The 14,493-nt window shown below is 38.1% G+C and overlaps 1 protein-coding gene across 2 annotated transcripts in view; it reads right to left on the bottom strand.

Annotated features, from left to right (window-relative positions):
• eeig1b (estrogen-induced osteoclastogenesis regulator 1b) overlaps positions 1-14,093 on the bottom strand; it is a 43,593-nt gene extending 29,500 nt beyond the window's left edge. Inside the window, exons 1-3 of one of the 2 annotated variants that reach the window (XM_083531959.1) lie at positions 13,900-14,093; positions 13,553-13,620; positions 13,164-13,454 (exon numbers count right to left, since the gene is read on the bottom strand). In XM_083531959.1, the coding sequence (XP_083388085.1) occupies positions 13,164-13,309 (146 nt within the window). In that variant the 5' untranslated portion in view covers positions 13,310-13,454; positions 13,553-13,620; positions 13,900-14,093. The remainder of the gene's footprint in view (positions 1-13,163; positions 13,455-13,552; positions 13,621-13,899) is intronic. The other variant, XM_083531960.1, reaches the window with a different exon arrangement.
• Between the last annotated feature and the right edge of the window lie 400 nt (positions 14,094-14,493).

The following is a 14,493-nucleotide window of genomic DNA, read 5'->3' as shown; positions in this document are numbered from 1 at the left end:
CAGGAGATGTATTTGAGAGCGCATAGGTGGAAGCAGAGAAGTCTGTACATTTGTCATGAACTCAATCTCTTCTTCTCCACCATGCACTCTGGCTTCTTCCAAATATTCCAAGCTGTCTCAATATTGGTTTCAGTCTGAATCTCTCTGACAATCGGCCAGCCCCAACCAACACACACGCACTCAAATAATCCACAAAATCTTTTAAAGGTTACTTGAGTTACAGGAAAAAGGATTTTAATTTTGAGATCATGGTAGTCATAAACAACGATCACACTCACACTCACACACACACACACACTCGCTCATTCATAAGCACACACACTTGGAAGTGACCAGAACAACCGGATTTCATGATTTATATGACTCACAGGAAGTTTATACTTCCATGAAAACAATTCTAAGATAATAGAATCCTAGCTAACGTTCTATAATCTACAGCCACTGATGGAAAAGTCTGCTATAATAATATGATAATTATTCAGCAATAACACGCTGATATTTGCTAATGGATTTTTTAAGGGCGTACACACACACACACACACACACACACACCCTTTCTACCGATGTGAACAAGACTTTTTCAAAAGATTAAAACTAAATTTTATATGTGATTAGCATGGATGATTTTCCTGGACAGAAAGTCATAAGAAATCTAGTGCAAGAACTCAATTAATAAACATTAGAATTTATGTTCTGCTGCGCAAACTTATTCTATTACCATTTACACTTGTGCGCAATATGAAAAAAAGTATTGGGACACCTGGCTTTTCCCAGCCTGCCTCCAACTGCTACCACAAAGTTAGAGGCAAATAATATTGGATGTCTTTGGCTGTGGCATCATTAATCGTTCCCCTCACTTAATCAAAGAGACCCAAACCTGTTCCAGCATGATAAATGTTCCTGTACACCATCTATAAGATGATATGGTTTACATGGGTTGGAGTGGAAGACCTTGAGTGGCCTGCTAGAGAGCTCTGACTCGACCCTACTGAACACCTTTGAGATGAATTGGAATGAAGAATGCACCGCAGATCAGTAGAAGACTTCACTAGCGCTGAATGAGCAGAAATCTCCATAAAAACACTTTAGAATATAGTGGAACATCTTCCCAAAAGTGTGGAGGTTCTAACAGCAAATAGGAACTATATAAAGAATAGGGTGTGATTTAAAAAAAAAACCACACATGTAACCCTTAGACTCAGGTCTCCATCACCCTTTAGCCATATAGTGTGAATTACTGTAAATATATAGTGTAAATACTGACAAAGTTGGGTGATGGAAAATACCTGATTTTACCCAGTACCTTTACTGTGATGAGCCTCTGTGGGTTTTACCCACAGCTGGAAACACGTTCTCCACTTCAACCCTACCAGATCCAAGCTAAGTATTAAAACTAGTTTGAATCATCATATGTTATAAAAAGTGAGCTTGGCAGCCTGAGCACTTCAGCATGCACAGGTGAGCTTTTCATAGCAACTATTTTAAAAAAATAATAATAATGCTAAATAAAGAAATCTGAAGTAAAGTAACAGAAGAGAAGTTCAGCATGGATATAAACAAAAACCCAAATATTTGCACCCATACTGGCAAAAATAAATAAAATGAGGACAAGAAATTCTTGCCTTTCTTGCAAGACAATTCTTGACAATTACATACATTCAGAACTGATGATATTCAGACCTGTATAATGATAATAAAAAGCATCAAACAAATTTGCTTTGCAAAAACATTAACAAAATTCTCCCCTTCCACCATTAGTGACTTTGGACTAAAGGGAAAAAAAATAAATAAAAAATTCAGTTTCTCTTTCAGTTCCATTTAATACTTCTGATTCTTGCCTGAGGAACCTGTACATACAGTGGATAGAGTTCAAGTTGAACAATTCCAGCTTGGTCCTTTAAACTGGTCCTGGAAGAGTTAAATGGGGGAAGGGTTACCTAGGATCACAAACACACACTCGAGACATGGAATACTTTGACCTCTGAACTTTGACCTTTGCGCAACCCACGAGTGAGCAAAAGAAGCGTGTAGAGGCACAACAGAAGGAAGAGAACGGTCTGTTTGTGTGTTGCAAACAGTGTCAAGCAAGAAGCTCGGATTGTAACAAGAAAAATGTTTGCCTGTAGGAAGAGTCAAACGTTGTGTTAAAGCTGAAATGACAAACTCCTCTTCTCTCTTTCTATTCCCCCGGGACTACGATTAACCTACTTCTCTTCGGCGCTCGCTTTCAGACTCGGATTCCTCAGCTTTATCCAAAGTTTCTCTTTCTTTATTCGGAATAATAACAGCCCTATATTACAGTGAAAGATAGATAGAAAAAGAGGGAAGGAAAGAAATAAGGCAGACTGCTAAACAACTAAACAGAGGTCTGCGTTTGCAAACTGCCTGGCTCTTGGGAAGAACTCCAGCTGTTTCGCTTTAAATATCTGACGTCTTTAAACAGTTAAGGCTGAACACAACCAAAATCCAATTCAAATGTTATTTGTATAGTGCAGCTTCACAGAATGTGAACATAAGTTCCAGAATCATCAATTAGTCCCTATGAGTTGATTACTAATGAGCGAGCCAGTGGTGACAGTGCCAAGAAGAAAACTCCCTGAGATAGTATGAGGGGAAAAAAAATAAAAAATTTAAACATGGCTCAAATGGGAACGAATATGAATGCACAATCATTGTAGTTCCATCATTGTTGAGGTTATCAACTGCTTACTTTCCAAACTTTTCCAGCCAATTGTAGCCCTAATCCATTCTAGCAAACTTTCTATAAAATTACAGTCCAGTCTTGAGTTTAACCCTTAACAGGAACCTCATGCTCAGGTGGAACCATCCTCCAACCATTTTCCAATTGAAGAGAAATCAATCGAGATGATAAAGATGGATCCAAAAAAAAAAAAAAAAGAAGAAGAAAGAGACAGGACCATTAAGTTTTGGGGTTATTTAAGTCTGGTCTGGGAATAAATCAGTGTATGGGTCAGATTTGTTACCACAGTGCTATATTCAGTTTCCATGTTCAGCTGAGACTTTATTTCATAAAAAAAAAAAAAAAAAAAGTGATTTGGGAAAACTTACATTCGCGTTACTGCCGTTGGCGACATCTTGAAACGGGTTCAAGCCATTAAGAAACAATGATATTACGACCCCATCCATTACTATAAGCTTTCCTGAGATACTGTAGACCTTTTTCTTTCATTATAATATAATCTAATCATCATATCAAGTTCTTTACATTTTATTTAAGGTTTCTGTAATACAACTACATTTAACATTATAACAAATTGCTAATATTGTGCACATTTTTATTGTGCATTTTACACTTTATTCCCCCTCTTTTCATTGTTAGATATGCATTTATCATTACTGGAAAATATGGACAATTAATTAGTATTATCCTTATAATAATACAAAACAATTAATTTCATATAATGATAAAGGTATAAGAATTGATGCTTTTATATTCGTTTTAAATGAACAATTTTGTTTCGATACGGTTTGAATGCTGTATTTTATATTGTGATAAACTTCTGTAATAGAAAATCTTTTTATGGAGTATTTCTGTGCAGAGAATTTTCATTCTTCCTATTCCACAGCAACTTTTTAAGCACATGACACTTTACATCCGTTTACATATTTACATTTAAAGGATGTATATGATGTTCTGAAGTGTCTGCAAAAACAAGTTCCTAATACCACTTTCACAATTACAACTGTTCCCCCAACGGTCTCTCTCCCGCAAAGCTAATAAATGCAGCTTGTCAAATACTAATAAGCAAGAAAAAGCTCTTTGTCCTGACAGGAACAATCTCCTTACAAAAGGCTTAACCAAAACATGGACATGCTTTCCTTTGTTAAATATTATGAAATAACTCGCATGATTCGGGCCAAAGGTTTTCTTTTTGTTTTGCAGTAAAATCACAATATTTCTGAGACCATTTCTTTTTAAATACAAAATATTAAGTAATTGTGCCTCTTACAGGGAATCTACATGCCTTCTGTGGTATTCTTAGCATTTAGTGAATAAAACAAAGTAGAAATCAAAGAAACAGGGTTATTATTGAGCTATTAACTCGGAGCATAGTTCTACTAACAAGATGCTTAAAACAAAACACTCCTTTATACTGCTCAGTAAACCCTTGACAAACCCTGACACACAAATGTATTGCTTCAAAAAGTTCACGCAGTGTGTGTGCACATATGTGTATAGAAACCAATCGACAAGATCTTTTCCACGAGAAGTTGCCAGGACTATGGCTACTCTCCTCAGTGACGCACCTGCTGAGAAACCTGAAAGAGCTCTGGTTATAGGAGACAATTCTGAGGCACGAGAAATTAACTAGACCTTTAGGGGCACCAGCAGCACAGGTCAGCAGCAATAGTCCTCACTAGATCTAGAAAATATGACCACATCAACCCTGGCTCCCCATTAAATCTCCCATTGATATACTACTGACGTATAAAGCACTTAACTCAGGCTGCAGTATCTGAGTAAACTTCTGTACCAATATGATCCCCGACGCCCACTTCGATCAAAAGGTGCAGGCTTTGAGCAGACCAGGGAGCAGATCTTTCTCTTATACAGCACCACAGTTATGAACAGCCTTGGAACTAATGTTCAGGACTCAGACACAGTCTCAGTGTTCAAGTCGAGGCTGAAAACATATTTAAGTCTTTTATCAGTAGATTTTTTTTTTTTAGGTAAAGAAGAAGATCTGGAGAGATCATGGATATAAAATGTTCATAGCAAGTCTTGCAAGAGTCCTCAATTTCACAGTGTTAACTTTTATACAACAATAAGAATACTTTATAATCCAGATCTTTCTCTCTCTCGAGAGTAAAAAAGGCTCCTGAGGTACCAGTGACCACTGTTCCTGCACCTTTCCTCTTCTCGGATCTGCTTCATCCCAGCCTGCCTCTGGATGGTGTTCTCTTCGATTGGAGGCCACCCCGGGCATCTGTGGATGGTTTCACATAAACGGCCTGGGGATCCATTAAATTACGAAGTAAGAACCGGAGCTTTGAGGATTTGGATTGTAGTTAATATGTCAACAGTCTGCTACACTGACTCAGGATTACAGTTTGCATCTGATCAGAATCACTGCACACCTCAACATTGTTTCGCTGTAATAAACTGACATACGTTGCCACCCAGATGAGGATGGGTTCCCTCTTGAGGCTCGTTCCTTTCAAGGTTTCTTTCTTATGCCATCACAGGGAGATTTTCTTTGTCACAGTCACCACCAGCTCACTCATTAGGGACAAACTTCCACTTATAAAAAGAACACCTTATTTATTCTTTATCACCGTATTCCATCCATCCATCCATCCATCCATCTTCTCCCGCTTATCCGTAGCCGGGTTGCGGGGGCAGCAGTCTAAGCAAAATCTGGTTTGAGACAATGTTCATTTTTATACGCGCTATACAAATAAAAAGGAATTGAATTGACTATGGGCTTTGTTCAAACTGAACCTGGAGACAGAAATTTGGAAAAAAGGAACAAAAAACAGCTTCACTAATGGCTATTCCCGAGAGGTCAAATTCCTCAAGCCGAAACAGAGCCGTGATTGCTTGTGTGTGTTGTTCATGGCTTGTGGGGGGGGGGGGGGGGGGTTTAAAAGGATATTCCAGTGTTTGGTCATTCTCTTTCTATTCGCTTCACAATTAGAAGCCATTACTCAGACCAGGGCTGCAACGAACGATTATTTTGCTAATCGATTAATCGGATGTTTTCAAATCTGATTTACTGCGGCTTTACTACGTTCAATGCTTGCATATTTAATTTATGCATATATCATTTAATTATTATACAAAATTAAATTAATTATATTTCAGATGCTTAGATCTTCACAGCTATACAAAGTGTTTTTAACAAAAACTAATTGTTTAAAGAAATGTTAATAATAAACTGCTTTTAAAAATAAAAACGACAAGCAATTTTATGTTTTGCATTTCTTCTCCCTATCTCTACTGAAAATGTCATACCATTACATTACAAAAACTGATGTATGGATATCACACACACACACACACACACACACACACACACACACACACACACAGGTTAACAAATGAACACATAAATGTCTATATACACACACATGCTATAGAAGCGCCTGGTAAAGCGTCAGATGTTTTTCCCAGCATTCTTGATAATCAGCTGTAGGGCAGGCGGTGTGCAGTACGGCCAGGATAATGTGCACTTGTGTTTGTAGGACAGAGATAAGGGAAGGCTACGGGCTTTTCACAACACCGCAGGGGCCAAATCAGCAAAACGCTAAGGGCAGATAAGGTATGAGAGTGTGTGTGTGTGTGTGTGTGTGAGAGAATTTATAAACCTTTAAATCTCAGTGCCAGATGCCCAGCCCTGTTCCAGTTTTATGGAGCTGGGTTGCACTCGAACAACTTTCTATTCTCACACTGCTCTTTACAAAATTTAATTTCTCGCTCTCTCGCTCTCTCTGTGTCTATAACAGAGGCTCGCTGATCCAGAAAATGAAAGACATTAGATACCCGGTGATCAGAGACAAGGAATGGGAATTACAGAGCAAAGGAGACACAGACATAGGAGGGAGGGAGGGAGGGAGAGAGAGAGAAACAGACAGGAAGACAGAGAGCAAGAGAAAAACAAAACATAAAAAGAGGAAACAAATAAAAAAACAAAGAGAGCAGCAGAGACAAAACACTGACAGAATAAAAAAATATATATAAATAAAAAATAAAAAAAAAAGATTAGAAAAGGGGGGGGGGACAGACAGGAAGACATACAGCAAAAGACAACAGACAGAATTAAAAAAAAAGAAAAAGCAGGGAGAGCAAGAAACAGAAAACAAGACAAAGAGAGAGAGAGAGAGGGGAAAAGAAAAAAGAAAAAAAACAACACACTGGCACAGACAGACATGACCATATTGTTATCCCTGATTAAATAAGCAGCTCCTCTGCTTCAGTTCTGCTCTAATCTCAAACTGATGTTTCTCAGCCACCAATTTCATTATGATTTTCCATCATCATGGTACAGTTCTGTTCCTGATCAAAAACCAGACTCAGACATACCCTGAGCTATACTTTCATCCATTCTGATCACACATAATTCCTCACACCTTGAAAACACAATCAGGTTTAGTACAAGCACCTGTTGCCCTTTTGGAACAGTTATCATGAGTGATGCTTGTTTGTGTTGGGAGTGTTAAGTGTTTAGGTGTGTGCTGATACTGAGTGTTTTGCTTTTGAGTAACCACGCACAAAGAGTCCAGATACATGAACCAATAAAGCAAATGCGTTAAGCTTTTACATAAGCATGACTCCCTGTGTGTGTGTGTGTGTGTGTGTGTGGAATGTTCCTCAGTCCAAACCACCGGTGCTCACTTCCTAACACAGCCTTCATATATTTGCACCAAAACATGTGGTTTAACACTTGAATCACTGGTTGTGTGGGTGTGTGTGTGTATATACACACACACACACACAAATATATATATTAGATAGATGTGTGTAATACTCTAGAACAGCATCTACAGAATAACATTGATTATAATTACAGTCTAGAATCATAACATTCAGACATCACTGGAATCTAAAAACACACACACACACACACACACACACTCTACAGAGGTTTCCTAGACAACCCCACACTGCACAGAAAGCTACAGCTTTGAATTTTAGAAGGAATTTATACAGAGATCCATTTATCACTCCATCCAAAGCGAAAACCCTCCTGTCAGACTGGCAAGACAAGCACAATAAAAACAAGAATTTACAGCACACACACACGCACACACACCTTTACTCCATGTATACCAATGCTAAACTTGCACACCAGACTCTTTATAGGTCTGCTTCCCTTTTATTTATTTTCCTTTGCTTTAGAAATAATATGTAATAATATGCATTTCAGCTCCGGACAAAAGCTTTCAAATGACAAAACTAGACCATAAAGATTTTTTACAAACACTGAAAGGGCATTATCTGCTTTATATTAACTACAAGTGAGAGAGGAAAGAGGAAAGGATGCGGAGGTAATGCTGTCAAAAAGCGAGCGGTAACAGGAACCGACTCATCAAACAATATCTGCTATGGTTAAAATGTGCAGGTCAGAAAACTGCTGCAGTGTAAAGATGAAGAAACACGTTGTGGCACTTTGTCTCAGGAACCTAATTGGTCTTATTTCACGTGTACATCATCCCATTGATTGCTAAAATTACACTAGACCCCGTCATCGGCGGTTCTGAAGGGTTTCGAGGAGCCACAGTTCGAATGAAGTTAAAGACGTCCCGCAGGTTTGCAAAACATGTTCAGGGTGCCGCTCCGGTGACCGCAAGAGAGCAGACAGAGAACCTGCCGATCAAACACGGTGCAGCCAAAACACACAGTCATATCAGAAGCAAGCAAAGGGGGAAGAAAAAAAAAAAAAAAAAAAAAAAAAAGGAGTTGCTGCACTAAAGTGGTGCAACAAATTAGCTTTCACAAAATCGAGTTTGAAAAGTCAAGATAACAGGCTATTTTTCTTCTTAGCCAATCACAGTGACCCGAGCTGATCGTGGGGATCTGAGAGCTCGTGTACAAGGAAGAGGGCAGGTGGCGTTTTCCTCAGGGCAATACACAATACCCTGTGGCACAGCATGTGTAAAAACTAGGGTCCAGGAATTTTCCAGACGGGGAACTTTCTAAGGGAATTAACGGGAATCAACAGGAATCAAACAGAAATTTGATAAATTGCAGGTTAACCAATAACAGAGAACTTGAATGTAGAAAAATTTTAAAATTACAAAAAGAATGATCTTGGTTTAAACAAGAATCAGATTGAATGCAATTTCAGTTGAATTTCTGCTCTGCACATCAATACAGCAAACTAACTGCAGGACTACTGAGGCTGCTCATGCACTGTACATTCCTCAGTGGTCCCAAACCTTTTTTGCACCACAGATCAGATTAATGTCAGACAGATTTTCAAAGGATTCTTTTAGGATTAAAAAATTTTTTGTCTCAGACAGCCAAAGTGTGGCCAAAATCGCATAGTGTGAGCCCTGCATTAACTAGTGAATGGGATTTGACCAAATTGGTGGTTTAAAAAAAAAAAAAAAAAATGGAAGGAGAAATAAGGGTGGGGAGATAAAGAGGTTTAATCCAATACAAAACATTTATTTTCACAACGTGCTTCGAAGAGTTTACTGGATCTGGATCACAGCCTTTTCGTGTCCGCAGATTTGATAGACGATATGTAACTTTTTTTTAGATCAGGGTTTACATCCCAGATCCATAAACTGCAACCCATTCAGTCACCCTGCCATCCTACAAGCCCCCACTTCCCGGGCTTCTGGGACAAATCCGAAGCGGATACTTCGTCTTCATCCGTAGCGCTGAGCTCCTCTTTCACCGAGTCAACTCATGCGTGTCTTCACCCTTAAACAAAACCGAGCTCGCTGTTGTTGATAGGCCGCTTCGCGAGCGCAAGCCACCAGGATAAAGAGGGAGGGAAGGAGAAATATGAGAGAAAAGAACCAGGGAGGAGGAAGAGAAAGAAACTGAACAGTGTGTCTTGGAGGGGACAAAAAGCCCTCTGTGTATAGTATCGTTCGAGTCTCTTGTGCGTTTCTCTTTCTCTCTCTCAGGCCGAGTCTCTCTCTTTTTTCTCCCGACAGCCTTTATCTTCGCTTCTTTTTTGTTGGTTTTAAAGCAACATGCATTCTGTCTGCTCTGCATAGCCTCTCTCCTGCCATCTCACCATCCCTTTTGAAGGAATGGTAATGAGATGGGGACATAACCCCTACATGCCTGGACTCAGTAGACAGACACAGCATTGTGCAGGATGAATGCACGGGGGCAGTTCAGTGCAACAAGTACACAAACGTGCCTGGCACTGCCAGAGAATCAGCGCTTACCACGCCATAGCATGTGCCCAAAAATACCATCGGAAAAAAACACCCACATAAAGCGACAAAACCCCGTTTCAGATGAGATGCACATAATGGACATTCTAATGCCCAAAATGAATATAAAGTGTTCACCTCAAGTGACCCATGATGGTAAAAATACACATTATTCCATATAAGCAACAGAATGTAAACTCCTAGTAACCAGCATTTATATAACCAAAAACCATGAACCCTATTAATACACCATGTCAAAATATCACTCATATCCAAAGTGACTATAACATCTATAGAATATGACTACTACAATTCTGAATTCTCTTATTGATCTGTAAAGCATTGCTGAATATTTTTCCCAAAATTATGGTTTGTGAAACAGCTTGTGAGATACTTATAGACCAGATAATCAGTCTGGCGATTCATCAGCGCAAAACACACCTGATTTAGGCGAACACTTAGCGGGAGCTGAAACAGCTCGCTTCAGGCTAATCCTGGGATCAAAACAACAAAACATATTTCAAGTGCATTTGTGAGACAACACTGTGGTTTAGCCATTTAAGGTGTGCAGAACTAGAAGATCTAGATATTGCTCACCAATAAAGATTCAATGTTACAGATATATCTGGTATTAGAGAAAATACATTATTATAAAAAATAAAAAAAAAGAACCAAACATTACCCATATAAATCCAGATATTTCTCACACAGAAAATAAAAAAGATGCAGATGAGCATAGGTCACAAGATCCAGACCCTGCTGATAATTGAGATTAAATGACTACAAAATTCAGAAAGCTCAAATAGAAATTAGAAGATCCTGGTCCTGCTAATTACAGGTACAAAGGACCAGACAACCCTAAATTACAAAATCGAGATCTCTATTTAAAAAAAAGAAATAAATCAAAATCGATCATCTCATCTCAACCTAGCTGCCTACAACAGTGATGAGGTCCAAGTATCCTCTAATTACTATAATATCTTAGTTATCTTATAGTAAAGAACAATCCAATTCTCATACTACAAAGTGCTGTACATCTCTCACATATAAAGATCAAATGTTACAGATAGAGATAGTTATAATAAAAAGCTTGAAGATCCAGACAGGTCACCAATGGAAATCTAGATCTCTCTCACTCTGAAACAAAAAGATCCAAATCTTTTATCTTGAGAAGCTATTATGCGGTACTGGTTTCTCTAATTACTGGCACAAAGGTCTAAACAACCCTAAATGAAGTGATTAGGATACTGATCATCTATAGCCCTCATCCCAACATGTGATGAACAGTGATGAATCCCAAGTACTCCCTCATTACAATAATAATGAGAATGATGACGTTCCAGATACCTTTAGTAAAGAGCAAGCCAATTCAAATACAATTATATATTAAAGATCTCTAACTAAATCATTTTTTGTTGCAGATAAATCTAGTACTAAAAATCAGAGCACACTGATAATTGACAGCCTGGTGATCCAAAAACAGTCCAATAGATATTTAGTTTTTCTCAGATTTGTAACATTTATTTAGTACTGAAGATTTATTTTTAAAAAAATGATAAAAAATAAAAAATAAAAAAAAAAAAACCCACACCACACAAATAGTAATGGGTCTAAAGATCCATATAAGTGACCAAAAGACTCAAAAACTAAAAAAAAAAAAAAACCCAGATAGATGAAAAGTACAAAGGTCTGGACAACCCTAAATGAATGAACGCTATTTAAAAAAAATAAAAAATAAAAAAAAAACTCTATAACCCTAAATGAAGTGACTGATGTCTCTAAATAAATGCTATCAGATGATCAGGGGAGGCCTCTCTAAAATCAATAGCTCTCATCTCAGAGGATCTCCATGGCCATCTTCAATAGTGAGAAACCCCAAGTCCTCTTTAATTATGATGACAATGAGGAAGGTCCACTTGACTTTACCAAAGTAGAATCCAATTCTCATACCCCAAGATACTGACGATATCTTTTGTCAATAAAGATCAAAAGTTACAGATTTGTAACGTTTATCTAGTATTGAAGGTCAAAACACTTGAATTATAAAAAGAGTCTGAAGATCCATAATTGAGCAAAAGACTGACTCAGAAACAAACAAACAAAAAAAAAGGATAGATAAGAGGTACAAAGGTCTAGACAACCTTAAATGAAGTGGCAAAATACAGATATGTTAAAAAATGAGATCAGACAATGGCAAAACCTCAATCAATAAAAATCAATAGCTCTCATCTCACCATTACCATCTACAACAGTGATTAACTCCAAATACTCTCTAATTACAATGATGATGATGATGGTCGACTTAATAAAGAAGAATCTCTCATAAATAAACAACAAATGTTAGATATATATGGTAGTAAAGATCAAAATATAGTGACAATAAACAGACTGAAGATCGAGGCAGGTAACCAATAGAAATGCAGATATTCTCATTCTGAATTTTAAGATAATTAGATAACTTCAAGAAGAAGAGGTCAGAAGATCCAGATATCGCTAATAGGCGAGAACAAATGGCCACAATTTAGATATCCTACATAGATAATAGAAGGTTCTGGTTTCTCTAATTAGGAGGTACAAACATCTAGACAACCCTAAATGAAGTGGCATAATCCAGGTATCTCTAAAAAAAAATGAGATCATATGATCAGAACACCTCTCTGAAATCAACACTGCAATTTGCCATGTTAAAATGATAAATAAAGAGATTAAATGAGATAAAAAAAAAAAAAGATGTGATCTAATTAGGAGGTACAAACATCTAAATGAAGTATCCAGATGTCTCTAAATAAATGAGATCAGATGATCAGAGGAGGCCTCTCTAAAATCAATAGCGCTCATCTCAGAGGATCTGAATGGCCAGCTTTAATAGTGAGGAACCCCAAGTCCTCTTTAATTATGATGACAATGATGAAGGTCTACTAAACTTTAGCAAAGTAGAATCCAATTCTAAAACCACAAGATACTGACGATATCTTTTTTCAAGATCAAAAGTTACAGATTTGTAACGTTTGTCTCAAGACACACAAATAATAGAGTCTGAAGATCCATATAAGTGACCAAAAGAAATTCAGATCTCTCACTAAACATCTGAAAATCCAGATCACTTCTAGAAGAGGTCAAACAAAAACTACTGATGATAAAAAAGTCACGTAATATTTATTAAAGAAAAATCCAATTCTCATACCAGAGTTCTACACAACCTTCTAATCTTAGCTGAAGGACCACAAGATCTAGTTTGAATGAAAAGACAGATATATTAAAGACTTCTAGATGAAAGATGAAGGCTCAAGCGTTTCTCCTACCTAGACGAGCATATGACAAAGTCTCCCCCTTCCAGAAGCCGGATTTTGCAGAAGAGCATCCCGTTGATGAACGGCACAGCCGTCAGCTCTTCCAGAGTGAAATGGACGTGGAACTTGAACTTCTTCTTCTTCATCAGAAAAGCCATGGTGTTTGTAAACTGGAGTGGGAAACCGATGGTTGGCGTTAAATAAAGAGGTAGGTAATGGTGGTTAATCTGGAGCTTGGAAGTCCTCCTTCTTGACGCCTAGGACTGGGATTAGCATCTCCAATAGATATTAAACCCGAAGAGACTGTACAAAAAAACAAAACCAATCAAACTGTATCAAAAATAAGTGTAGAAGTGAACCATGGAGCATTAATATGACTCGGGTTATTAATAAACACCTACCTGAAGGCTGGTGAAAGTGCAGCCTGAGCTGCTTTTCGTCTCTGGTCCAAGGTCTACAAAACTCCGTGCTACGAGAAACAAAAACGACTTGTTATCGAGAAACCTCGTAAATCTTATTCTTTTACGTTCGAGCTACTTTTTTTTTTTAATACAAGAAAAAACCCGCTCGGAATGGAGACTATGGTAAAAATATATATATATATATCACCCCAACAAGAAAAACACCGTCGTTTCCAAAGACACCAAAGAAGAGCAGTCAATGGAGAGAAGAACCACGACGGGTTTGAGCGTTTCAACCAACACAAGTCCCGCAAGAAACAGTCGGAAAACCCTTACAAAATACTAACCTTTCTTTCTAACGTATTTCAGTGAATTAACACGTTAGCAGAAGAGCTACCTGACTCTCGGTGTGGAGTGAAAGGCAACAAAGCAGCGCAACTCAAGTTCAATCTCTGACTAACGTCCATTGAGCGCCCTGCACCCTTCCTTATTACAGAGTGCGCGAGCTGCCTTTACTGCAGCGGCCCACGCATACACACTCACTAGTACGCAAGTAGGCGCATTTTAAATAGAGCCCCCCCCCCCCGCGGGTAAGCCACGCCCACTGCAGTGACGTGTCTATTTCCCTAACGCCGCTCATTTGCATACTCCAGTTCTGAAGTGCAGTTATATTCAAACGTGTCCGGTTACGCTGAAAACTCGATCCCTGCGTATTTACAGTTTTTCTCAGATGCTTTGGAACTGATGCTGAGATTGTTTGGGGGTTAAGACTATTTAGGTGAAAACAGTATAATATATTTTGATCAACGTGACATAAACACGTGATAGTGTAGGAAACAGCAGACAATTGTCAAAGTCGATTAAACGAATGTACCAAAGCATTCGCAATTTGATCAAAGCAACAAGAAATGTTCTTATGATGAGCACAATTGACTAAATTA

The sequence above is a fragment of the Silurus aristotelis genome, assembly GCF_946808225.1.
Source record: "Silurus aristotelis genome assembly, chromosome: 26".
NCBI classification, from domain to species: domain Eukaryota; kingdom Metazoa; phylum Chordata; class Actinopteri; order Siluriformes; family Siluridae; genus Silurus; species Silurus aristotelis.
The sequence above is the reverse complement of the archived record's forward strand: the minus strand, read 5'-3'. Positions and strand labels throughout refer to the sequence as shown.